This window comes from Panthera onca, chromosome C2, assembly GCF_046562875.1.
Source record: "Panthera onca isolate mPanOnc1 chromosome C2, mPanOnc1 haplotype 2, whole genome shotgun sequence".
NCBI classification, from domain to species: Eukaryota; Metazoa; Chordata; class Mammalia; order Carnivora; family Felidae; genus Panthera; species Panthera onca.
In genome coordinates, this window is record NC_138347.1 from 28,878,628 (window position 1) to 28,904,924 (window position 26,297).

The 26,297-nt window shown below is 36.3% G+C and overlaps 1 protein-coding gene and 1 long non-coding RNA gene across 7 annotated transcripts in view; one reads left to right on the plus strand and one right to left on the minus strand.

Annotated features, from left to right (window-relative positions):
- The window catches only part of SAMSN1 (SAM domain, SH3 domain and nuclear localization signals 1), a 139,958-nt gene extending 123,366 nt beyond the window's left edge, over window positions 1–16,592 (plus strand). For both annotated transcript variants that reach the window (XM_060640284.2, XM_060640283.2), the window contains 3 exons: window positions 2,082–2,288; window positions 4,212–4,362; window positions 15,706–16,592. In XM_060640284.2, coding sequence (XP_060496267.1) covers window positions 2,082–2,288; window positions 4,212–4,362; window positions 15,706–15,908 — 561 coding nt within the window. In that variant the 3' untranslated portion in view covers window positions 15,909–16,592. The remainder of the gene's footprint in view (window positions 1–2,081; window positions 2,289–4,211; window positions 4,363–15,705) is intronic.
- Window positions 2,115–26,297, minus strand: part of LOC132683863 (uncharacterized) — a 106,712-nt gene continuing 82,529 nt past the window's right edge. For all 5 annotated transcript variants that reach the window (XR_014138171.1, XR_014138170.1, XR_014138169.1 and 2 more), the window contains 3 exons: window positions 8,685–8,877; window positions 7,898–8,026; window positions 2,115–2,325 (listed from right to left, as the gene is read on the minus strand). This is a non-coding gene — a long non-coding RNA (uncharacterized LOC132683863). The remainder of the gene's footprint in view (window positions 2,326–7,897; window positions 8,027–8,684; window positions 8,878–26,297) is intronic.

Genomic DNA, 26,297 nt, shown 5'->3' on the forward strand with positions numbered 1-26,297 from the left:
AATTGTGGGTATGAGATCTATTATTTTTGTAGTTCTACTCACACTAAAAGGGAGGTGCTGTTGCAATAGTACAAATAGAAGGTTTAGTGCCAAAGCATTTTATACATGTTAAATTATTCCTTTTAGCAACACAAATAGATATAGCTAAAAGGACAAAGATGATGAATTTTCTATACTACCAACATCAAGCCAGTATTAACCAGTAATTATGATAAGTTATGAAGTGTTGATGTTATTATTTAATATTCAAGACACTCAGCTTTTCTCTTTATCCCTTTTAGGATAATAAATCAGAGTAAGCTCAGCTGGAGAATGAAGAAAACATTATTCTTCATAGTTAGCTCCTCAATCCTTGGAATGAAATAATTCGAAGTCTAAGTTCAAGACTTGGGGGGGAAGAATGCTTGTAGCCTAGTAACCATAGTTGAGGAAGGACTGTATAAGGGAATAAATTGAACCCATTTGACTCAGGAAAGCTTTTCGCCTTCCTTACAATGCTATACCAGTGCATCACCACTTGTCCTGCCTAAGGTGATATTTGTAGAGCTCTTGTAGGACACAATAAAAATCCCACAGTTACCACTGGGGATTGAATGCTATTGTTTATATCAGGGGTCTTATCCACAATGAAATTGGGTCTTTGCTTGGTGACCTATGGGCTTTCCTGGAATGTATACTTTTTATGAGTTTAAAGGATAATAGGAAGGATGCAGCAGAGAGCTCCCATGCTTAGCAACTTCCCTTAGAGCTTCTGGGGATTTTCTAGGTCTGCTTAGCTGATCCTATCGAGCCCAGGATTTGATTCCCCATAGTTAGAGGCAGGAAGAATGAGATGAAAAGCTGATAGGGTCAAACAAGCAGATGATCACAAATCAGAAATATCAGATCTTTTGATCACATTGAATCCCACTATTAAAAATATAATTTGTGTTTTAGATAGAATACACATTCATAGAGCACCAGTAAAAAAGTATTTTTAGTAGCAGACTTAATGCTTTGCTTGAGGGTAGACCCCTAAAATGGTAAAAATATCAAATCTATAATGTCCTCTCTGGGGTAGAAACTTATAAGTCTCAAAGGAGTAGCTATGACTTTTAAATGTAGGCACTGTATTTGCATAGAAATCAATTTTCCTTATAAAGAAGTACCCCTGTGTGTTTTCTACTCTTGCCAATAACTGGCAGCTTATAACCAATTAGAGTCTCAGATGTGAATAAAGAAAAAGACCAATTGGTTTGTCCATGCTTATGTGCTCAGTCATACATCAATCCAACTTTGGTGTGGAACTAAATCTAAGTATTGTCTTCTTTAAAATAATTAAGTAGCATAATTTATCCATAGTGCACACATACCTTTCTTACATAGTTGGTATATACAAAGTTCTTAACAGTTTCCTTATTTTAGATGAATGCTACACTTAGATGGTTTATTTTATACTGTAGGTAAAATTTTCAGATGAACTAGAAGCATGGACTGAGATACAGACTTCTTTTTTTTTCCCCTTCCTTATTTGGGAGCTCCTCCAGGAATCATGGCTTGAGCTTTGTTACATGTCTAGTGCTTTGACAAGATGAATGAAAAGAGCATCATTTTTGAGTTCAGACGACTTAGACTTGAGTTCTGGTTCTGTCATTTGAATTCAGACAACTGCCATGATTTTCAAAATTTAATTTAATGTTTGCATTTCTTTTCTCTAATATTTAGAGTAATAATGAAACCTTGTATATGTACCTAAGCAGTGTATCATGGGCATAAAATGACTCAGTATATGCAAAACTATTTCTAAATTCCATTGTGCTGTACAATTTTAAGTTCATAAATTGATATACCAAAAACATAAAGATATCGTCAAATGTATGTAAGAGCTTTTTCAAGTTGGTTGAAATTTTCTTCATTATTACTAGCAAATAGTTCCCTTGAACTTTTAAAAGAATTTTTCTCTTAGATTTATTTCTGTTATCAGTAACCCCCCCTTAGCATATTCCCTCATTATTCTAGTTTTCTATGATTCTATTCTTTCTACCAATTGTTATAGCACCAGAGTTCTCTGAAAACTGATTGGTATATTTCTTTGTCTTTAGAAAGGAGACATAATAGACATTATCTGCAAAACACCAATGGGGATGTGGACAGGAATGCTGAACAATAAGGTGGGAAACTTCAAATTTATTTATGTGGATGTCATCTCAGAAGAGGAAGCAGCCCCCAAGAAAATAAAGGCACACCGAAGGAGTGGAAAGGAAAAACCCAAGACTCTGCAGGAGTTCTTACAGAGGATTGACCTTCAGGTTAGCAAACTTGTGGCCTGTTTGATTCTGGTGGCATCTGGATGGAATAAATGAGGAGAATGGATCAGTGTTTGTATAGTGTTAAAAAATATATGACTTACAGCAAAGGGAAATCTGTTTTCCAAGAAGAGTTCTTATTTCTCCTTTATTACTTTTATTATGCAAGGACAGGTCTTGATATAACATCCCTTGGACTAAACTCTAATGGTACTTAGCAGTGACAGTAGAGATTAATGTTGAGAAAGTGCAGTGAAAAATGAAAATACCTTGGAGAATAAAAGGCCCAGAGAAAACATGTAAATGAGAATGATGGAGTATGAAGAGTAAAGGTAAAAATCCAGAGAACTGAAAGGAAAAATGAAAAGAAAATTGCATTTTCTATAGGGCAGAGATCAAAAGCAAGTCAAGAGAAGACAAATAAATGTAATTGTTCCAAAAGCAATTTGTTAGGAAATAGTGATCATTAAACCCCCATGATGATTGTGTTAAGGAAACTGTGTTGTTTATATTTATAATCCAATTATTTTCTTGTTATATTAGCAAAATTTCTATGAAATATCTACCTTGTTCAATGGTGTGTACATACAATTTACCTAGCCTCACTCAATTTACTGTTTTGCAATCCATTTCTAAAATTAATGCAGCAGTACTTTGATAATTTTCAAGATTCATCAAGGCAATAGCCAATTAAGCTTTCCTTAATTGTTTCTCTTGAATTATCTAGTTATACTCCTGTCTGTAGACAAACTACCTCGGCCTTCCTACATTACGATGGGTGCCCCTCAAATGGGGCACTGCTTGGATGAAGTACAAGTTTAAACCCTGCTTCTTCTTTTTGTTTGCCCTGTGACCTATGAGAAAACCCAGGTCTGAGGAAGTGAAATAACTTACTCAAGAACCCACAATCAGACATAAGTCAGAATGGGAATTTTGGTTTCTCTGTTCTAACGTAGTACTCCATCTAGGAGACATTATTTTTTAAAAAGAAGTGGTACTTTTTCTTTCTTTCTCTTTCTTTTGTAAAAAGGGGCTGGTAGTTCTTCCCAATTGCTTAAAACTTTTATACCTCCTCTTATTCAGTTTTAGTAACCAAAATAAGGATATTGAAATTATGATCAAGTAAAATGGAAGGAAGTTTTGAGGAAGTTGTAAAGCAACTTCACTTTGCATTTTTATTCCGTTAGAGAGAACAGAGGTTACATAAATAACATACAGACTCAGAAATCAGAAGCCTATGAATTTTAAACTAATATATATTGATGCAAATGATTTTCAAAAATATACATGCTGAGAAAAGGAAACAATACTTTTCCCAACCACAATGCTTTTATGCTTAATAAAAGCTTTTAATTAAATAGAAAGTCTGGAGTTCCTTCGGTTTATATAATGATTTCACAAAATGCTAGGTCTATTTTTTATAAAGAATTGTGCCTGTTTCATATTCACTTTTCAAACTACCCCAAGAAGTTAGTGAGGGCAAATATTTTTGCAAGCAAGCAAACAAGGAGAGATGGAGATTCAGAAATATTACTATAACTACTCTTCCAGAGGCATTTTATTGATAGACATAAGGACACCCTAGCTTTGTCAATTGAGCTATCTGAGAAGTGAAAAAGTGCCAAATGGGATGAATGATCCAGCTATTTAATTGATCCATGATTTAGCGCTGCACAGCTTAAGGTAATTATTTCTTCTTTACATTTGTCCTTCCAGAAGGTGAGAATTATCCAACATACTCTTCTAAATGCCCTAGAGTTCAGATGTGGAAAACTAGTACAAGTTAAATAAAGTTACACAAAAGTCCTATCAGTGCCTTTGGTTTCCATATGCATTTCTACACTTTCCTTAAATCTAAAGAGAACTAAAAATAAAATATTTGAATCTGGCTAGTTTATACTATACATATTTTTTTCTCCCTCATAGGAATATACCTCAACACTGTTACTCAACGGTTATGAGACCCTAGAAGATTTAAAGGATATAAAAGAGAGTCATCTCATTGAATTAAACATTAAAAACCCAGAAGACAGGATGAGGTTACTATCAGCTGCTGAAAATCTGCTTGATGAAGAAAGTAAGTGTACACACCTACTTTTCTCCTTTGCTGAAAATCACATTTCAATGTAAAGAGCAGAATTATTAAAAACAAAGCCCCAGTTTTATTTACTGAGAATCATACAAAGCATCCTTTCCCATAGAACAAGTAATTTCTTATCTATTTGGAAACAACAACTCTGGTCAAGTCTATAATTAGGAAAAGGACTTTTTTTTTTCCTTATTGGACTCAGCAAATGAAAAGGACTTTTCCGGGCATCTCATTTAGATTCTGCAGAGCTATTAATTTACACACAAGTGGATGTCTGCATTCCCAAAGACTGAGGGAGTTCGAGACAAATATTTAGTGACAGCATGAGCCATTAGTGAGAAATGTCATATGCAACTTCTGCAGAACAGCACAGAACAAGGCTCTAAGCTAATGAGCTTTCGCGCCACAGGAAAATTCATTTCATTACCATATAGTCACATCTTGTATGTGTTTATAGTATTCCTTCAAAATGTTATAATAGCTTGCAAAAATATTCAGTACTCACTTTTATTATCTGAGATGGTTCTCTGTATTTGTAACGTATAAACTGGAGATGGAGTAATTCATGCACATTCACTTACCGACTGGGTTTGTAAAGATAGGATAGCTTTTGTTTTTACAGTTGCCCAATCTGAACACTCGTCTTTCTAAATCTGCTCAGCCTTCTGAAACCCTGAGCTCAGAACATGCCAAACTCCACAAGGAATATTTTATTAGGAAGAAAAGAGGAAGGTGTCGACTTTTAAAGATGAGAAAGAACTTACACTGTCTAATTCAACTGTTCTCTTTCAAAAATGATATGAACCATGATCATTAGCTACTTTTTTTGAATGTATATTCTGAGGAAAACGTGATCCAAGATCGTTACATTTATTACCTTCTTCCATGCACTCCACATTTCTGTGAGTTCGATAGTACTATCCCTATATTTATAACGAGAAACTGGGAAGATGAGTAACTTGTCCAAGTTCACACACGTAGCGAATTGGAGAGCCAGGACCAGTGTTTGTGATGCTACTATACTTTCCACAAATAACAGCCCAGATGGAGAGCAAGGAGGAAAGTTGTATTTAGGACCCAGGCCTCCTGAGTGTCTCTCAGTACGTTTGCCTATACTATATCCTAGACCTCATCTGCTCCAAAACGGGCACAGTACGTGTTTCCACACTGGCCTTTTATCTAGCAGGAATAAATGTACTCTTTTGGAAACTGTATTTCAGTTCTCTTGAGTTTGCATAGAGCTTCATTCTTTTCAAAGAGCTTTCACATGTAAGACTACTTTGGCACCTGCAGAATTTATTTAATCTTAGGCCTATGTGTTTACACGCATTCTTTGAAGTTGTGGAGACTAGGAGAGGGAGATGGGGTCACAGAGGCAGACAAAGGTCAGCCTTAAGAAAGGAGCCAATTTACTCAATAGCACAAGACAAAACAAAACTGATCAGTGTCAACTGATGTAGCAGGATCTTTCAGTAAATGAGGCAGTTTATTTCACCCTTATCATTTCGAAACATGGATTCTCACTAAATAACAGGCTACAAAAGAGATTCTGTAGATTTCTTGTAAATGAGAATGTTCGGTATCGTTGTCAATACCCTCCCAAATAATTTGACGTTGAAGTAGAGCGAGGAAGGAGAGCATTTTTTGAACACTTGTAAATACATTACTTTTCTTCTATAATACTGTCCGTGTGGGTATTTTGTCCATCGTACAGATGAGAAAATATTTCAGAGCTGAGTTGCAAAGAGGCCAAAGAGCTAGATAAGTAACAGAGCTGGAATTTTAAGCAAAGGCAGTCTGCTGTAAAAATCCAAGTTCTTTCTTCCACACATGCAAACTGGTAAATATAGAAAGAACAATGAATATTTGAAAATTGAAGTTTTCTATGATGCCAGGTTTCTCGAGGGCTTCAGTTAGGTTTTCCGTCTCAGAAAGTAGAAGTTAATATTTCAGTGAGAACAGAAACCTTGCAGCAACATCACTGCCTTAAAGGTGCAAGGCTACTGTGGCTGCATTGCAACAGGACTTGAGAATAGGAGGGGCTTAGACAGCCTGGGTGAGAAGGGTTTTTAGCCATAAAACAGTGGTCAGTCTGGACCCACGGAGGGAAGATTGGTCCAGTGCCAAAGGCTTGGGCCATGGAAGGTGTCTACTTAATTTATTCATCCACCTCCCTATTCCCTATTTACTTTCTATGTTAACAAAAGAACAATAATGTATCAATGACATCGTATTAGAGCTAGGTGTAATTTGAAAAACCATCTGACCCAAATGCTTCCTTTGCAAGATGGAGAAACTAAAACTAGATTAGCTAAATGGCCTTCCCAAGGTCACATATCTAGAACCCAGCCTCCTAAATCTATTATAAACATATTCTACTCTGCCCTGATCTCTGAAAATGAAACACAGTATCTCCAAAGCACGATGTGACTTTCAATGTTTAATATAAAAAAGTACAAATCCCCCAAATTATTTCCCTTATAAGACTCTAGAAAATGGTATTTGAAGGTCACTAGAAACTGACCATTTAGCAATAGCCAGTAATGTACAACCCTACACACACTGAGTCAAATTCTGGGGGATGAAAACTAGAGAAAAATCCCGATGCAACCAGTGTTTGTTTTCAACACACAATGCTGAGATTTTTCTTATTTTAATCTTACGGTCTAAAGTAGTGCTAGAATATACATGTCAAAAAGATGCATATTGCATGTTAGGCTATTCTGACTGAAAGCTATTTATCTTATATGAAACTGCTTTGCTCAAGAAATAAAGAAGAATGACTTCTATTTGTTGATAAGATGGTGAGTTCTGATGATTCGGCACCATGCTGCTGCATGCTTATTTTTATCTATTCTCTACTCTGTGAATCATATCTTCTACAACCATGCTAAAGATTAAATGCACAACCTTCATGTACCTTGAATGATAAAGACCTTGAATATATGGTTATATAAAACTAAGATATTATTAAAAACAAATGTATGTCACAGTCACAGGTTAAAAAATAGTTAGCTCTGTGTGTGTGTGTGTGTGTGTGTGTGTGTGTGTGTGTAAGAATAAGGTATGCAAATTGGCCAGGATTTTATGCATGCATTTTATCTTGATCATTGAATAAAGCCAACTTGGGGAATGTCAATAAATTCCTAGTTTAGAGCTTCTTAGGTTGGGAACTGGGAAGTTTTGCTTGCCATTTTTTCAGTATAAAAATTGAGGAGAAGGGGCATCTGTTTCGAGGACGAGTTAAAATTTTGAGATGATGAAGGGAATACTACAAGCCCCATGTGAGCCTTTCATACATCTAGAAGGACCAAGAGGGTGGGACAGTAGAAATCTAATACTTAGAGCAAGAAATTTTCCTTTTCTCTTAGGCCAAAATAGATAGCATTGTACCCACTCTGACTTTGAGAATGTAAAGTGGATTAAAGTGTTTTAGGTCACTGCTTGACAGGAGGTAAAGGGGTTTCTCCTACAAGCTGTTAGAAGGGTTGGTGAGTGGTGTTAGCGCTGATTACAGGATTACCTCTGCATCAGGAGAATGACTTTGGGGTTCTGCAATCCCAGCAAGGCCAGTACCGAGATATTCTGAATTCACTCCCATGTTGCATTAGAACTGAGCAGAATTAGGTCACTGGCTCCCTCAGCTGGGAATCTAGATGAGGATAGAAGAAGAAAAACTGGGGTGAGACTCAGCTTTTGAAGGAGCAAAAGAGCAGAATCTGTTTATTTTGTGCACATTAGGGTTTCTCTATTTATCATCTAAATTTTAAAATGCTTTGTTTGCTTTGAATAAATATCCCCAGTAAGAACAGAGAATGTGTGTGTGTGTGTGTGTGTGTGTGTGTTGTTCATAAACACAACCTTCAAGACCCTTTTGCCTAGCTAATAAATGCCTCTTGCAAATAATAAGAAAGTTAACTGCTATTTATAGTAAATATTATCTCTTTATTCTGAACTTGTTCCTCTTTTCCCACATTTAGAGGCACTTTGATGTGTTTTAAAAGTGTGTCTATGAGAATGTGTACATTGTCCTCAGGGAAAATGGGTGATGGAAATATCTTGTTGTCCCTATAGCACAGAAATAATTAACTTTTAAATTGGAGGGAAAAAAAACAACTGAATAACCGCATAAGCACACTGTACGAGAAGCTGTGTATAATATATTTTAGTTAACTGCAACCTTTGTTTGCAGGGCTTGGTGAGGAGGAAAGGGGTGGGGCGGGTTGCGTGCCAGGATGTTGGCACCAGCTGTGGTCACAGCAGCTCCACATTGCTCAGCTATCCCCAGTTGTGCCTTCCTGCCTGCTTACCTGCCCAAAATGACGCAGGGCAAGAGGCGAAGCCCAGCCAGGAGCCTGGAACACGAGCTGCCAGCGGGGAGATTTGTAGTTCTGCCAAGCAGCAGTCCAGCAGTTGACCTGACAGCGTGCCAGGGTAGCTTGGTGCCCTAGCCCCTGACATGCATGCCTGGTGTTTCCAACCCGCTTGCCATATGATTTGAATCTAGATTCAAGAAAGGTACAGCTTTTAAGAAAAGATATGCTAACCATCCACATATACACACTAGAGAAGGCACACAGCCATTTTATTCCTATGTACTTATGTTTATAAATTGTTAAATTAAAAAAATACGTATTTCTAGTCAGAGCTGTCGGGCTTTATGCAATTCAATTTCTTCAGATTACTCTTCAGTTTTACTGCCCCTCCCCCAAAACCAAGATTTAATTTACAATCGATGCCATATTCCATATGATACACAAAACAACAAAATGAAATGTAAACGTGTTTACTCTTCTATCAGAGAACCACTCCCAGAGTAAAAAGCCCGTGGAATTTTAACTTCAGTCACCTAAGGAACTTGTAATGTGCTTGTTTTTACATTGTACTATGTTTGTGTACTAGGGGTGACTTTGTGAGGATGACCCTGGTCAAACAGGACTGAATCCTCTGTTACCAAGTGCCTTCCCAAAGCCCCTAGTTCTGTGCTTTGCATTGAGTGGATGGTTTACAAGTACAATGAATCATCATTGAGTGAGGGGATGAAGAGTTTTATAAATTGTAGGCAAACGCTTTTCTGATTGTAAAGCTTTAAGTCCCTGGTAACCCCACCCCGCACATAAAAGTTTTTTAGTAGGCAGATGGGTGTTTGTGTGTGTGGTCAAAATGTGTGTTAGGTATATGCTAACCACGTGTGCCTGTATATGCACAAGTACATATGAGCACTTTTCTAGAGGGCAATAATGTAAAAGCTATCAAGTTTGAAATGTGCAAACTTTTGTATCCAGAAATTTGATTAACTTCAACATATAAATGTGTAAAAAATACTAGTGAAATTACTAGTACTTTTAATTAAGTGTGAACTTCCAGTAATAATTAATTGTTAAATTAATTAGTATATGCAAACAATAAAGTAGAATGAAGATATTAAGAGAATGTAATGCATACTGATATAAAAATATGTCCAAAACATATTAAAATAGTACAAGCAAATTGTAAATCAGTGACATGCAGGGTAACCCTATTTTTGTCAAATAAGCTTTAAAATAATGAAATTAGGTGTTTTTTTTTTCACTATACCAAGTAATTTAATCTATAAGAAAAATGAAACTCATTTCCCAAGGCCCATAATTAAGCAGTATGTAATGATAGTTTTTGATCTTATTTAAAAGATTCTTATCAAAATTGCCCAGTATGACAACTCAACCAACGGTAAATATTTCTTGGGACCAAAGCCTTCCACAAGGGCGTCTGATTGCCCAGAGTGGCATCTGTGCTGGTTCTGAGTGATTAGCTCTTAGGGGAGTTTGCCTCTGACCTTCTTGAAGCAGCCAGCATGCTGGAAGTGGAAGGTGGTTCAGATGTGAGTGAAAAGATTCACCCCCTGGCCCACATTTCATTACAAGGTGGACTAGGATGTTAAGATGCAAAGAGAGCAGTGCAAAAAGAGGGAGATCATTTCAGCTCCTGTGTTCTCGTGGCCTCCAGAAAACAATAGCAACTGGTTATTCCAGGAAGGGACTCTTGTTTTTAATTTGGGATTTTTCTAACATTGGGTTAGTCTTTAAATGAAATGAATACCAAACATTCATTATAATTATAAAATCAACATGTTCAGATAATTGAAGGATGTGCTTAAAACAAACTCAGAAACAACTACAAGTTGTGCCGTGTTGTCTACTGAATGCTCCTCCTTGGACAACACTGCGCATGTACAAATAAATGCAGCTGTTGTTACCTGGAGAATGCCTGAGTTTTATTCTGAATGACTCAAGTGGGGCTCCAACATGAGGGTGAGGTTTTGAGCCATCCTCAAAGGGGATGACATAACTTTGGCTTTTTCTCTTTGGAGACGGCACCAGTAGAGAAAAAGAGGATAGTAATTCAAAAAGCCAAGAGGCATATTCATTTGAATTTCAACAACATTTCTTATTTGATCTCTAGTGCCTATTTCCTTTAATTAATCTGAACATCACGTTCTTTTTATTTAAAAAATATGTTTATTGAGCACTTTCCCTGGCCAGGCATCTTCTATGCCCTCTAGATTGCATTATGTTATAATGAAACAGAAGCCCAAAGGAGGCAGAAGCATCATACCTAAGACACACAAGACAGTAAAGTTAAAATCTGAAATATTTGGGTAAAGAAACCTGAGAAAGAAACCTATGTGAATATAGGACAGATTTCTCTCTTTAGAATATGAGAACTTTTCTCCAGCATTAGGATTTAGTTTGATTTCCTTAAAGCTTTCTTCACTTTTAGTATAATTGAAATTGCCTATATTTAATTAATTAAATGTCACAAGTCCAATATAATTATTTTATGAATAATTATATTAGCTGTCTTCTGTTTTAATCACCATGGCACTTTTTATCTTTATTTTTTTATTTTTTTTTTTTTAATTTTTTTTTCAACATTTTTTATTTATTTTTGGGACAGAGAGAGACAGAGCATGAACAGGGGAGGGGCAGAGAGAGAGGGAGACACAGAATCAGAAACAGGCTCCAGGCTCCGAGCCATCAGCCCAGAGCCTGACGCGGGGCTCGAACTAACAGACCGCGAGATCGTGACCTGGCTGAAGTCGGACGCTTAACCGACTGCGCCACCCAGGCGCCCCATTTTTTATCTTTATTGATGACTATCTTAAAATGTTGAACCATGGGCTTTACACAATTCCATAAACATTTTGGTAAGAAATAAAATATTTTAATATTCAGATTAGCTCTTTATGACAAAATATTTCCTCAATTTTTTCTTAACATAATTATTTTATTTTCATTATATACAGTACAGAACTGTTTGGGGCTGCTTTCTGGCCTTCTGAGTATTCCTGCTGTTAACTGGCAGCAATAAGAGACACCCTTTTTCAAATTATTTAATAATTCCCCAATATACCCAGATTTGAAAATGTATAGTCTTTGGAGTATTTGCAAACCATTCAGGGGCTTATTGAAAAACTGTACCATTTTATTTTTTTGTTTTGTTTTGTTTTTTATTAAAACACAAAACATTATGGTGATGTAAGAAATAAAGAGGAAATCTATCTAAAATTTTAACACTTTCATTTGTGAATTATATACATATGCCTATATGCTGTCACATAATGTTGATAATAGAATACTTAATCGTATATACTGATTTTTTTTTATATTAAGCAAAGATACACTCATATCTCATCATGGTAAGTCTATAATTTTGGAGGCAAACTGTCCCTTATTCCAATGTGTTATTTGCCTGGTTAGCTCAGATGATTGGACCATGGGCCAAAACCGAAGAAGGTTATCAGTTAGCATCAGGTCTAGGTAGGTCAGTTAGCTTTACTCTGTTTCACGGGCACATGAAGGGACTAAATGATTTAGAAAGAAAATACGGATATATTAGCATGAATTCATCCCCTGTGCTGGAAAAACTATCCATAGCACTAGACCTAGGTTTGTGCCAATCCCGAAGTCATTAGTGTCAAGATGGAAAAAAACAAAAACAAAACAAAAAAAGAAGAAAAGGAAAACCCTGACCTCCAAACACAAAAACTGAATACTATATAGCTTTCATTCCCATAATATAACATAATGGCCTGCCTTTTCTTTTTATAGTTACAGTTGAGGGGCTCTAGCTGATCACCTGCCTGAAATTATTGCTAGCCTGGTGGGAAGTGTTTGAGGACGCATAGTCATGTTTTCACTTCACTAGGAAATCATTTAGCAAATTACTGCTGTTCTGGAAATTACTCTGCTGCATAACTTTCATACTGAGAAACTATTTCCTTTTTCCATAGAAATTGCAGATAAAAGGTTTCTACAATAAATAATCTGTATTTAAAACAAACCAATTCCTAGAATTGAGAGAATGTGATATAGCATTTCTCGTGTGAAACTAAAAACAAACAAATACATTTTATTACCAATATTAAAAAATGACATAGTCTCTGTTAAAGTCAGATTTTCATTTATTGTTTGTTTTCTTCGTTACCCTTTGAGGTGAATGGACACAGCCTTCTGAGGAGGAAATAACAAGCTAAGTACTTATCTTTTGAAAGGAAAAGAGCTGGTTTTGGAAATCAGAGTTCTTTAAGTCTAAATGTTATATCTTAAAGAGGACCCACAATCAGTAATCAATCTAAATAGAACACAGTATTGGGAGCAGTTTTTATTATGCCAAGCTCCGTTTAAAATGTCAGTCTGAAGGGAATTAACTCTGTTCTTTTAATTTTGTGTTGAGGTGATAGGCCCAAATACAATCTGGGGAAATATGGCTCAGCTCACACTCCAAATATGGTGAATCACTGCTGATGTAGCAGGAAGCATTACAAAAGGACTAATTTCTCCGGCCTTTTCCAGAAACACTTGGATAATGAAACTCAGAGCTTGTTCTTTCATTTCAGTGGCAATAAGATACAAAAGCAGAGGCAGGGGAGCTAGATTTTCTTCAGAGAATGAGGTCCCATTTCATCGCTGTCTTTTCATAGCAGAAGGGCTTGGAAACAAAACCTAATGACCCTTATTCACAAACACTAATGAAGTTAAGAAGATTCCTCCTAAACTTAAAAAGTTGCTAAGAGTAACTAACAAAGAGAAAATGTTTCATAGTAGCTAAAATTTTTAAATAACAATCTCAACTGATACATATTAAAATTAAAGCTCCTTATACCTAGAAGTAGTTAAAACATCACCAGACTTAAATATCTGATTCTTGAATCCACACTTCAATAAAGTTGTGGCATGGGGATCCTGATTTCGGCTCAGGTCATCATCTCACGATCTATCTTGAGATGAAGCTCTGAGTTGGGCTCAGCACTGGATTTGGAGCCTGCTTAAGATTCTCTCTCTCCCTCTCCCTTTGCCCCTCCCCACTAACTCTTTCTCTCCTTCTCTCTCTCTCTCTCTCAATAAAAAGAATAAATAAAAAAAAAATAAAGTTGTGGCAAATATAGCAAAGGTTCAGAATAATGGCATAAACATTTTATTGTTGCAAATTAAAGCTTTGAGGAAAAGGTTAAAAGAACTGTTATGATTCATTTTGAAGATGAGTAGACTAAAATGATCTTTATCCTTTTCCCCAACCTTTCTCAACCTGTGTTCCTCATCCAAACCACAGAATACAAAAAAATGTGACTCTTTTCTCCATTCTTCCATGGATGCTATGTAAAAGAGTACCATTCTAGATACATTGAAGTTAATTCATTACATACAAGGATGCCTCAGGGCACCAGAGCTCAATTCTTTCCCATAAAGGATGTTGATAACAATTGGATACACAGTAGAACATAATGTTGACAAGATATCTGGAGCCTAGAAACTGCATTTAAAAAGCAGGATATTTGTAGAGAAGACAAGGGGTGAATTTCTTAAAGATAAATTACTTAGCATTTTACTTTTTAAAAGTCTATTGAGGAAAATTACAGTTTCCTTCTTCCAGGATTTTGAAGTTGGGATTTATTTTCTCCTCACTAGAATAGGATGAAGTACATAGTTTCTGACAGCAGAGGTCTTGTCCCACCCTGAAATGTATGTGTTTGGTTCTTCCAAAGTGGAGTTACTCACATCGTGCAAAGTGGGGAAGCTCTGGGGTTAGAAGGGGAAAGAGCTAGCCATGCTGATATTGCTGACAGGTGGTGACCTAAGATACATCTCCTCCCTGAGGACCCCATCTCATGATGCAGAGAAACACACATTTACTGGTGTCAGGGAAGTCATAGAAAGAAACTTTGCATTGACAAAGAGAACATTGATGCTGAAGGATTCTTGAGAAGAGTAACACTTTATAGTGCTTCTTAGGTTCTTTAAAAATACTTTCTGGGGTACCTGGGTAGCTCAACCAGTTGAGGACTCTGGCTCTTGATTTTGGCTCAGGTCATGATCTCACAGTTCATGATTTTGAGCTCCACATCAGGCTCTGCACTGACAGTTTGGAGCCTGCTTGAGATTCTCTCTCTCTCTCTCTCTCTCTCTCTCTCTCTCTGGCCCTCCCCTCCTCATGTTCTCTCTCTCTCTCTCTCTCTCTCTCTCTCTCTCTCTCTCTCAAAATTTATAAACATGAAAAATATTACAAAAAAGTAAATATATATTTTGTTACATCTCTAATATCAATTTTTTTTCAAAGAAACTGTCTGTGGAATCTAGAATACTGCTGTGATAACAGAGTCACCAATCTGAATATAAATAATTGTTATCCAGAACTACAAAGATGTAGAAGACAAACCAAACAATTCAGATCCAATGAAAATGGTGGTGTTTTACTATCTAAAAGCAACCTGGTTCTTATGCTGATTTTTCTGTTGAATGCAAACATAGGAAAATCTGAGTGCTTTAAGTTTTATTAGTTAAATTCCAAGTAATTGAAGTCTAACTACATTGCTGCCCACAGAGATTTTTTTTCATTAATCTACATTATCATGATTCTAGAATTGTTCACAAAGATCACCATTGAGGTGTATTGTACAGTTAAACTACAAAAGACTTTTTCTAATGTTACTTTAAGGAGTATTTGGACAAGGCATCAGTCAAACTGTGGATACAATCTGCTTTCTCTGGCAACTTATCATTAATGTAAAATGAGAGTCCATATTGATCTTTGCTTATGCAAGCAGTTCACATGAATCCCACAAAACTGCAAGTGAGCAAAAAAGAGGGCAAACTTTATCTTCTAGGATATCCAGGCTTGAATATCTGAGTGTAAATATCTCTTTAATAATAAACAAATACATTGTTTACTTATGGAAGTTTCAAATGTAATGAAGTCAAGGTTGGTACAGTTAAAATGGCTTAAAGATGAATGAGTGCATGAATAAAACTTGTCTTGGCTTCTCCTAACTACTGCCCTCTTTTCCATTTACAGCTATTCAAGAGCAAGAAAATGAATCTGTGCCCCTATCCTTAAGCCCAGACATCTCCTTAAATAAGTCACAGTTAGAAGACTGCCCAAGGGACTCTGGTTGTTATATCTCATCAGAAAATTCAGATAATGGCAAAGAAGATGTGGAGTCTGAAAATCTCTCTGACATGGTACAGAAGATTACTATCACAGAGCCAAGTGACTGAATACACATTCTCAACTTTGTATCTACAGACACATTCCACTTTAATTCTATTTGAGCTAAAAGATCAAATAGGAGAGAAAGAGAAGTATTTGTGAATACAACCTGAAGTTAAAATATTTTAATCAGAATGATTTTACACAAAAGTTCATGTCTCCAACATTCCCAATTATTGTAAATAGTATGTATATTTATTATTTTGAATGCTACATGTTAATATTTCATTTGCCTGTATGAGAAGAGGTATGGTGTAAGTCTTTGGTGTGTGTGAGATGAGATTTATTCATCTTTATTTTCTAAGTGCAACATGAAAAATTCTGCAGTGAAAAACTCATTTTTTCATCCCTGCCAGTTTTGAACTTATGTACGTTATTGAACAAATAGTAATGGAGCGAGTATCTGTATAACCAATTGTCCAAGCAGCAGTTACACTCATTTTTATACTTAATAGGAAAGTGTGAGTTGACACTGGAGACATTTTCTCTTGATCCAGAGTGGAGTTTTAGTAATTATTTTTTGTTGATTTCTTCACTGTTATCTGGTATAAAGGAAGAGTTAACAAGATGTTGTCAATTCTTATTTAGTAAAACTAATTTTAATAATTGTACAGATGTTTCATTTTCAATTATAAATATTTTAAATTTTGAAATAGCCTAATTTTAATAATAAAAAGAACTACGTGCATTTACTCTTTTCCACACAAGTGGTGCTTAAGGTATTTTTTAATGTTTTGACTTCTAGACAAAATATCTCTTGCCATACAAGGTTTTATAGTCTCTCTCTCTCTCTCTCCATATATATATATATATATATATATATATATATATATATATATGAATCCCACAAAACTGCAAGTGAGCAAAAAAAAGGGCAAACTTTATCTTCTAGGATAGCCAGGCTTGAATATCTGAGTGTAAATATCTCTTTAATAATAATAACCAAATACATTGTTTACTTATGGAAACAATATATATATTGTTACATATATTATTTTAATATGTATAATATTTTATTATATATGTTTTATATATATATATAAAATTTCCAAATCAATCAACACTTCAATCTGTCTCCTCCTGATAGATCTGTGTCATCCAACTTCCTGAATACGTCTATGTCTTAGTCAGCTCAGGCTGTGTAACAAAATACCACAGATTGGGTGGCTTAAACAATAGAAATTTAATTTCTTACAGTTCTGGAGGCCAAAAGTCCAAGATGGGGCTGCAGCATGGGTGGACTTTAATGAGAGCTCTTCCTGGCTTACAGATAGCTACCTTCTCACTGTGTCCTCACACATCAGAAACAGTAAGCTTTCTGGTGTTTTTTCTTAGAAGGGCACTGGTCCAATCATGAAGGCCCCACCCTTACAGCCTTATTTAAACTAATTATCTCCTCAAAACCCCATCTATAAATACCATACACTGGTACCATACACTGGGGGTGAGAGCTTCAACATATGAACTTTGTGGGGAGAGGGGTCCAGTTCAGCCCATAACACTCTAGAAGCTTCAACTCAACATACCTAAATCTTTGATTTTCTCTACAAATTTTCCTCTCCTTTTTTATTCCAAACAAAGCTCTCTCTTTAATGGCACCAATACCCAGTTACCCAAAACAGAAAATCATTTCTCACTTCATCTCACTCATACATTTCTCATACAGATTCAATATGTAATCAAGTCTGACCTCTAGATGTGCTCTGCCATTCATGGCTTTCTATCCATTCCCATGGCTACTGTATTGCTTTGGAATGTCATTATCTCATATATTAAATAGTGCAATGGCTTTCCAACTCACCCCTGTTCTACCTGTGCCCTACCTTTTAATCCATCCTCCCAACAGCTTCCAGAAAGATCTAACCTGTATATCAAATCATGTACTTCCAGCTTGAAATTTTTTTTTAGCTCCTCACTATCTTTAGTATAATATTTAAACTTTCCTCCAAGATACATAAGGTTCTTCACAACCATTTTTTTTTACCTAACCTATGAGTTGTATCTTTCCTCTCCTTTCTCTCATTCTACACTCTGCAGCCATAACAATCTAGTTGCAATTCTACAAATTCACTATTTCTTTTGTGACTTTTCTTAATGCTATTTATTTTCCTGGAGTGGCTACTATGAATTTCTACGTCTAGGAGCCTCCCTCTGTTTTTCCTCTTAAGACACATCACAAAAGTCACTTACTCTGTGAAGTGTTCCATGATTTCCTTCGGTGTACTTCTCTGTGTTTCCATAGCAACTTGTATCTCTGTTGGTTATGGCACTTAGCATATTATACTTTATCTATTTGAAAGGCACTTGCCCTTCCACAACACTGTGATCTTTTTGTGAAAGAGATCCCTGGTGCCTGGTACAATACTGGGTACAGAATGGGAACTTAGGAAATGTTTGCTGAAGTGCATTGAATGGAATTATTCCCATATAACAATTCTATATTTATGTTTAAATCAATGTACTTAGTCTATAGGTAAATGCCTGCCAAAGTGATCTAAAAGTTTCTTAAATATGTAAAACACAATACTTTAGGAAAAATCAGGAAACACAAAATGTTATTTCAAATGCTGGGAGACAATATTACACTGTTAATCTCTAGTGTATTTTTCCAGATCCATGAGATTTAATCCTATATGCAGCGCCCAGGTCAGGAGTAAATGACATGCCTACTTCTATTCTCCCCTCTCCACAGCAGGAAATAGTGTTTCAGTTTCAACCCTCTAACATGCTTCTTGCATCATGGCCCCACTCCTGGCCATGGTCAGCACTCCAAATAGATTATTCTAGGACCTCCTTGGACACTGCGTAGCCACTGACCATAATTTTTAAATTTTCATCAACCTGCTGCCTCAGGGAGTTCCAGAGAGTACAGCTTCTTTATGAAGATACCAAGAAATTGTAGGTTAGGAACCATCTAAGGAACCGCTTAAATGTAAAATGGTGGAAATTGCTGGTGAAATGTCCTCAGCCATGATTTCTATCTTTTTAAAATGAATATCTGGTATCCGGTCAAGGATTTATGGAAACGCTTATGAGCAGAAATGCCACAAAGGCCATGAGGAGATTGAAGAAGAAGAGAGACTGGATTCCATGAGGTTCAAGTTACCAGAAGGATGACCCCATCACATAGCACAGCACTGAAAAGGATACCTGTAGCCATATACACCACACTAAAGAGAGTACTGCTGCCTTCATTTCACAAACTGGATCCCTGAAGCTCATTTTCCTTATGTTTTTCTCTCAACTATGGAAGCTGGATAAAGAGGAGTGAAAAGGCAAGACATAGTTCATCCAAGGCTGTGAGGCAGTTGAGAGACTTAGAGCTTCCACTGCCCTTGACTAGAAGATAGACAAGAATCTGAGCCTTTCAAGAGTGGATGTGAAGATGGTTAGAAAGTTGACATTTTAATGGTTACCAGATGATCACACTGGTTCTAGGTTGAAACCTGGTTTCAAGAGAGTCCCAGTCTTGTTCATTTATTTGCTCCCCAAGACATATATGCTCCCCAAGACTATGCCAATAAAGGCCCTTTGGCTCAGATAATCTGCATTAAAATCTTGCCATAGTCTCTCACTGGAACAAGCTGAGTCTTTCAGTACAGAAATGTTGTAAAACTGTTCTGGGATGCAATGATTATTCTGATCCCAGGAATCAGAAATTACAAATTCAAGAATGATGTGAAGTATGCATGGCTAGAGAAATTTTATTCTAAGTATGGATAAAATCCTTATAATAATTTTTTGATAATAAGAACAAAAATGAGATCATTTAAATTCTCCCCCCTCATCCGATTCTTTTCCTGATATAAGTACCAATATATCTTAACCCTGAAATTGTTATCAGAAGCTTTTCTTTTTTATCAGTTACATTTCTAAGATAATGAGTTAAGAAATAAAATAACTTTTAAAACTTCTAAAGTGATAGCTAAAGATTATCAGGTTTTAGACAACATCCAGTTCACTGAGGTTAGTCAAGCGCCTTGCAACTTCCTGTGTGAGGCCAAATTGATGACATTTCATGTTGAGAAACTTCCGTTACAGGCCTAAGTTCTGAGAAAAATAACATGAAGAAATTTTAGATACTCTGTCACGCCACACACACACACACACACACACACACACACGCTTCCATTCCCCCCCCACCACCAAAGAAAACTGTGTAACTAATCAGCATGCACACTTCAAGAACTCCTTCCTAAAGTGGGAAGTCATGCTAAAATTATGTAAAGGTTGAGAGAAAAATGAATAGGGACTAAATATAGGTAAAAGAACAGCAGTTTCTAAATTTGACCAGGTTTTCTGCCTACAGAACTAAGATGGAAGTAACCCTTACTTTAGGCTACCTCCTATCTTACCATTGAATTCATCTGATCACACCCAATGTTGACCCAGAGGTCCTGGTTTGAGGATTATGTGACTTTGGGTGGATCACTTATCCTCCAAGCTTTTTTTTTTTTCCCTCCTCTGTGAAATACAAATACTATAATACTAATATTTCATATTTCTGTGTTGATTAAATGAGATAATGTGTGCAAAACACTCAGCACAGTGCATGCACTGCATGCATAAAAACTAATATCTGAACATAAAATAAAAGTAGTGCATATGCTACCATAGGACGGGCTTAGGCTCGTACTAATTGAAATTCTTCAGACCCAGATTGTATGAGGGCTAGGACAACTGTGTCTTCCAGTAGCAATGAGAATCAGCTGATTCACCAGAATTTCACAGATAAATGACTGTTTTGTCCTGACAGAATATTTCTTTGTTGAGTTACGACAGTTTAGGAAGAGGCTGTATGGTATTTAGCTTTGACTCCTCACTCTTGACACATAATAGGAATAATCACTTTTGAGGACTGAATGATTGAATATATAACTAAATGCCCACATTAATTAATTAAATAACATAAAACAAGATTTGGGGTTATTACTTTTATTACTGCATCTTGGGCCCAGGTCTTTACAATATGGAGTCACAGCTGACTGTGCAATAGCCCACACAGAAGCCCTTAGAAAGATACCTTAACTGTAGATTTTCACATATTTACAAAGCTTACAGGCATTTAGGCAAATGATCTGCCATGGGAAAATCACAGCACAGAGGAAAATATGAGCTTTTCATTATTCTCCCTTTCTTTCTTCATCATGCAAACTTCTCACATTTGAATTACCAACAGTCTGACTATTAGGTTGTGTGCGTGATGTAGATTATAAATTAAGAAGCCATGACGGAAAAATCTTAAAAGTGACATTAGTGTGTTCAGAGATCTCCTTTGGCCTTCTGGGGTCCCTGGTGGGCCTGAGGGCAGAGCACTGTCTCCTCTTAAGGAAGGAGTGGAATCCTGATGCAGAAGGCTAACGGGATCGTTTTCCTCTCTGAGTTTTTGGGAACCGTGCCAAGTGAATGGGCAGGAATCATTCCATTTGCAGAGTAAAATGGGGTGAAAAGCACTTCTGGCACACTTTGTCCATATAAATTATACTTGTTTGCAATTCATCAACTCCTTCTCTACTTTATATCCATATGTAATGTAAATGATCATCTTTCTCTGAAGCTCCATAACGATGTGCAGCTCCAAAATGTGATATAATCAGCTAAAAGAGAGCAGATGGAAGTTTTTCCCCCAATATGCATATTCATAAAAAAATAGAGAACTCAACAAAAGGAGATACAAAAGTACTTCTACCCTGGGGGGCTGCTGCATGGACTTCTGTACAAAAGTAAGTTGGTTTTCTGCAACTATTCATTCTTGAAACCTTTACTCATTCATTCCTGCAGCAATCATTGAAAATGCTCCAGAAAAAAATCTTTTTGAAAAGTAACAAATATATTTCCCTTTAGCTTTTTTTTCATTGCACCTTAGAACCCATGATTGAGGAAATGATGGTTAAATATTGTACCAGAGAAATATAATTAGAAGGCAAACCATGTAGAAAAGTGAAGACTTCACCATCCCTTTAGCAATACAGACTACAGACATTAAAATTCACGCTGATATGGGCGCCTGGGTAGCTCAGTCAGTTAAGCGTCCAACTTCGGCTTAGGTCATAATCTCACGGTTCATGGGTTCGAACTCCGTATCGGGCTCTGTGCTGACAGCTCGGAGCCTGGAGCCTACTTCTGATTCTGTGTCTCCCTCTCTCTCTGCCCCTCCCCTGCTCACGCTGTCTCTCAAAAATAAATAAATGTAAAAAAAAAAATTCACACTGATATACTAAAAAAAGCTATATAGAGAGAATAATAAACTGTCTGGATAGCATTTAGCTATTATATATATATATACACACACACACACACACATATATATATATACATACATATAAATATACATACATATATTTACTCAGAGGCTAAAGTTGTTTCTTCTTTGTGTACTGGGTAAGTAGCATTGCTACTAGAAATTTTGTTAATGAAAACAGCCTCAGGAGATATTGTGAAAGAAAATAACCATAAAAGAAAATTTAAGAAATGGGTAAAAAAAAAGGGGGGGGACATAAGAAAATCATTCAAAGTGTAACTATGAATTTTGGTCACAAAACCAAAGAGGTTGTATTCATACCAAAATTAGATGTCTCTGACCCTGCATGTCTCCCTTCAGATCCACTCTCCACATGTGAGGCCCTGATATCCTTTTAGAGAGGCGCATCTGTATGGACAACATCCTTGATCTGTACCCTCGGGTTCCTGTTGGGCTCAATGAATGTGAAGCCCCATCAAGAGACTGGAGGGAGAGAGAGGAATGAGGTCAGGGTATTTGCTCACCCCATGAGATCACCTCATGTTGCCTGTCTCCCTTAAGGAAAGGTCTAAAAGTGTCATTCTGTACATGATTCTCCTTCCTTCAGATTCTGGTAACTGTTCCTTTCCTCTTACTTCTAAAGGCTTAGATTTAATAACTGTTCTGTGGCTGTTAGCTCACTACCTGCACAGCCTTTAATGGTTCCTTTACCCTTCACCATGCCTATACTGTTGCAATTGGTCCCTTTATAAATCAGCCTTCCTTGAATTATCCTAATTTGATTGTGCCATCTGCTTCCTTTTGGTAGCCGGACTAGTGTACTGATCTATCATCGCTCATGACTTTCAGTTACTTAGGTCATGTTCTTGAGTCTAATGAGCATTGCTCCATGACTCCAGCATAACTACATTTACATGGTCTCAGGTCATTTCTATCTGTTTCACTACCAGCCTCCATCCCTACTGACAAATAGCTTTAAGGTAAAGCGTTTCCACTAACACTACCAAAACTCATGCCCTTTACCCCTTTCAATTTCTTATTAATCTGTTTAATGAGGCCCATGCACATATTTCTCCTTTTTCCAAGCAGCTAAGAATCACTGGAATAGGATTGGTAGCATATAAATGAAGGTTTTCATGGTGCAGTTCATACCAACCTAAATGCATGGAACACATGCTCTATCCTTTCCTAATAACAGTCTACTTTGCTGTGAAACACAGGATCATTTCTATTGGGATAATATACAACCTACCAACATTAATATTCATCCATCAACTATGTAATAAAATAGAATGAAGCAAATGCATATTTTAGCTGCTTGCTACCTAATCAAAAATATCTGACATTAATAGCATTTTGGCTTTTTTATAAATGAGATGGCACATTGATACTGGAATTTTACTAGTGACTTTTCATTGCTAAAATTCTTTAATTCTAAGTTATATTTCACCTACAATATCATTTGCTAACATGGGTCTCTCATACACAAAGCCTCAGGACTCTTAATCTCAAAAGAGGTTATCGTAAAATATGGATGCCCAGATAATTTGCATGATTAATGAAAATATGTTTTAGAATATTAAACATTTAAGATGTTAGCATTTAGTAGGCTTTCTGACAGAAGTTAAAAGACTATTAGAATGACTGATGAATTGCTACAGTACATTAGCCCTCAGAACAGGGAATGTGCTAGAGGACATTTATGCAACTTCTTAGCGTTCTTGTTTTTTTCTTCTTCTTCTTCTTCTTTTTCCCTTCCAGCTAAGCTGTCCTTTTGTGACCTTGGATCACTTGTAGATGACCAAGCATAAGACTGCAAAGTTTTGAGAAACTTGAAAATGAAATGGAAGACCACTGACAGAGGGACAAAGAAAGCAATTGCATTAACCAGGGCTTTACACCTAATAGCTGGCGCATAGTAGGAGATGAATAAAAATGGGCCAAAAAAATAAAGCATCTTCACTCCTGGTTCAAATGTCTTACCTCCACACAGTGGAAAAAATGAAACAAAATTCTTCCCTGTTCAGGCACAAGGTCACTGACAGTTTAGCTGTTCACAACTAGGCAATGTAGACAATCTTATTCTTTCCATTTGTTAGGAACTGTATTTCAAAATGAAGCTCCACCTACTGATATCTTCCTGGAGACTTTTGTTTTTTGATTGCTGCAGAGCTTATCGGGACCTATTTGGTCATTTATTTCCTCCTCTTGTTATCCTTAGAGATGAAATATACCAGAAAGGACTGTCATGGAGGTGTTTATATCCCCACTGGGTAAAAAGTAAAATACCATTGGAAAGGTAGGACCACAAGAAATACCAAAATAAATTCTTAAGGTAGGAGCAATAAACTGCTTAATGGCCTTGTTTTGGAAGAGACAATTAACATTACTTTAATTTATGTGAAGTATTATCATGAAGTTATGAGCTCCCTCTCTGAGCCCTACTTGCCAAAGCCTGCTTCTTTAGGCAGCATTTCCTTTATAGAACTATTTAGTTTATAGTTCTCCAGCACTCACTTACTGTATGGCACCCTCATTCCTGTGTCAGTGAGCATAGAGAAAAATATACTATTATACATCATCTAGAATTCCACCTCTTAGTCAGTAATGCAAAAATGGGCAGGGTAAAAGTATAGTAGGCTGATTAACCATTCCCAAAGACAGAAGATCCTAGTGCACAGAGCCTCATAAATATTACCTTATTTGGGTAAAGGGTCTTTGCAGATGTGATTAATTAAGGATCTTTATATAGATAGATTCTGCTGGATTATCTTGGTGGGCCCTACATATAATTACAAGTATTCTTATAATAGAAAAAGATTTCTTACACAAGGAAGAAAATGTAGTGTGAAGACAGAGCAAAGAGATTTGAAGATGCTGGCTTTGATGATTGAGTGATGTGGCCATAAACCAAGGGATTCTGGCAGCTACCAGAAACTGGAACAGTCAGGAAACAGATTCTCTTCTGCAGCCTCTAGAGGAAGTGTAGCTCTCCAGACATGTTTTGAGTTGTGGTGCAGTGATAACTGATTCGGGACTTCCGACTTCCAGAACTAGGGGAAAATAAATTTAAGCCACCAAGTTTGTGATAACTTGTTATAGCAGCCACAAGTAACTAATACCATGGATAAACCATTCCCAGCCTTAAAGAGAAGGATAGTAACCCCTATACATGGGTATTACTAGTAGACAATGGGAAAAAAATTACAGTATTAACAACCAATTTAATACAAAGGAATATTAACATATATATCTGCTGAAACCTGTGTATATTGTTCTTCCTTACTTTTACATGTGTTAGGTGAATGTATTCAAGCAACTCATTTTTTAATAGGAAAAAAAGCTCTTTTATTAAAATACCTAATTTATAAATATGACAGTTAAATACATACTATTCTTACCCTTCAGATGTTTTAAAATTTCACTTAATAGGAGTATGCTTTCTTTCATCCTCCCCTGTAATACAGCTGTTATGAGCTAAAGGATAATGCAAGTTTAAAACATTCTTGTAAAACAAAACAAAACAAAAACTAATTTTGGCTTTATTAAGAGTAGAACCTTCTTTAAGACTTGGAAATATATGTTTTGCTGAAGCAAAAATGTTTTTGTATGACTTATTTCATCCTTCATTCCTTCGTTCCTTCATTAAATATTGATTGAACATGTTCTGGGTGCCTGGAAACTATACTAGGCTCTGGAAATAGCAAGATGAACAGCAACAACACCTGTTCTCAAGGAGTTAAAGAGTTCAGTTTACTCCTTTGGCAAATGTGTAAATAAGTAAATTCCTATGAAATGTGAAATGCTAAAGTAGTGACCGTAGCAAGTGGTGTGGAAGCAGGATCTAAAGATAAATCATTCACTTTAGATGATTCTATAAGCTTGAGAAGAGTTAAGTTGTGTCTTGGTAGAAAAAGACACATTAACATTACAGTGGAAAAGTTTCTTATTCCTTATTTGAGACATTTATAGACAAAATTGTATTCAAGGTTATAGACAAGATGCAACACCTTCAGATTTTGGATAACGGAATTAGCAAATTATGGTGGTTTTCTCATGGTTTCAAAAACAACTACTTGTACAATAAAGGTTGCTTAATTAAAACTTATCCAACTGAAACATCCATTTATCTGAAACAAATGCTTGTGCTATAGAC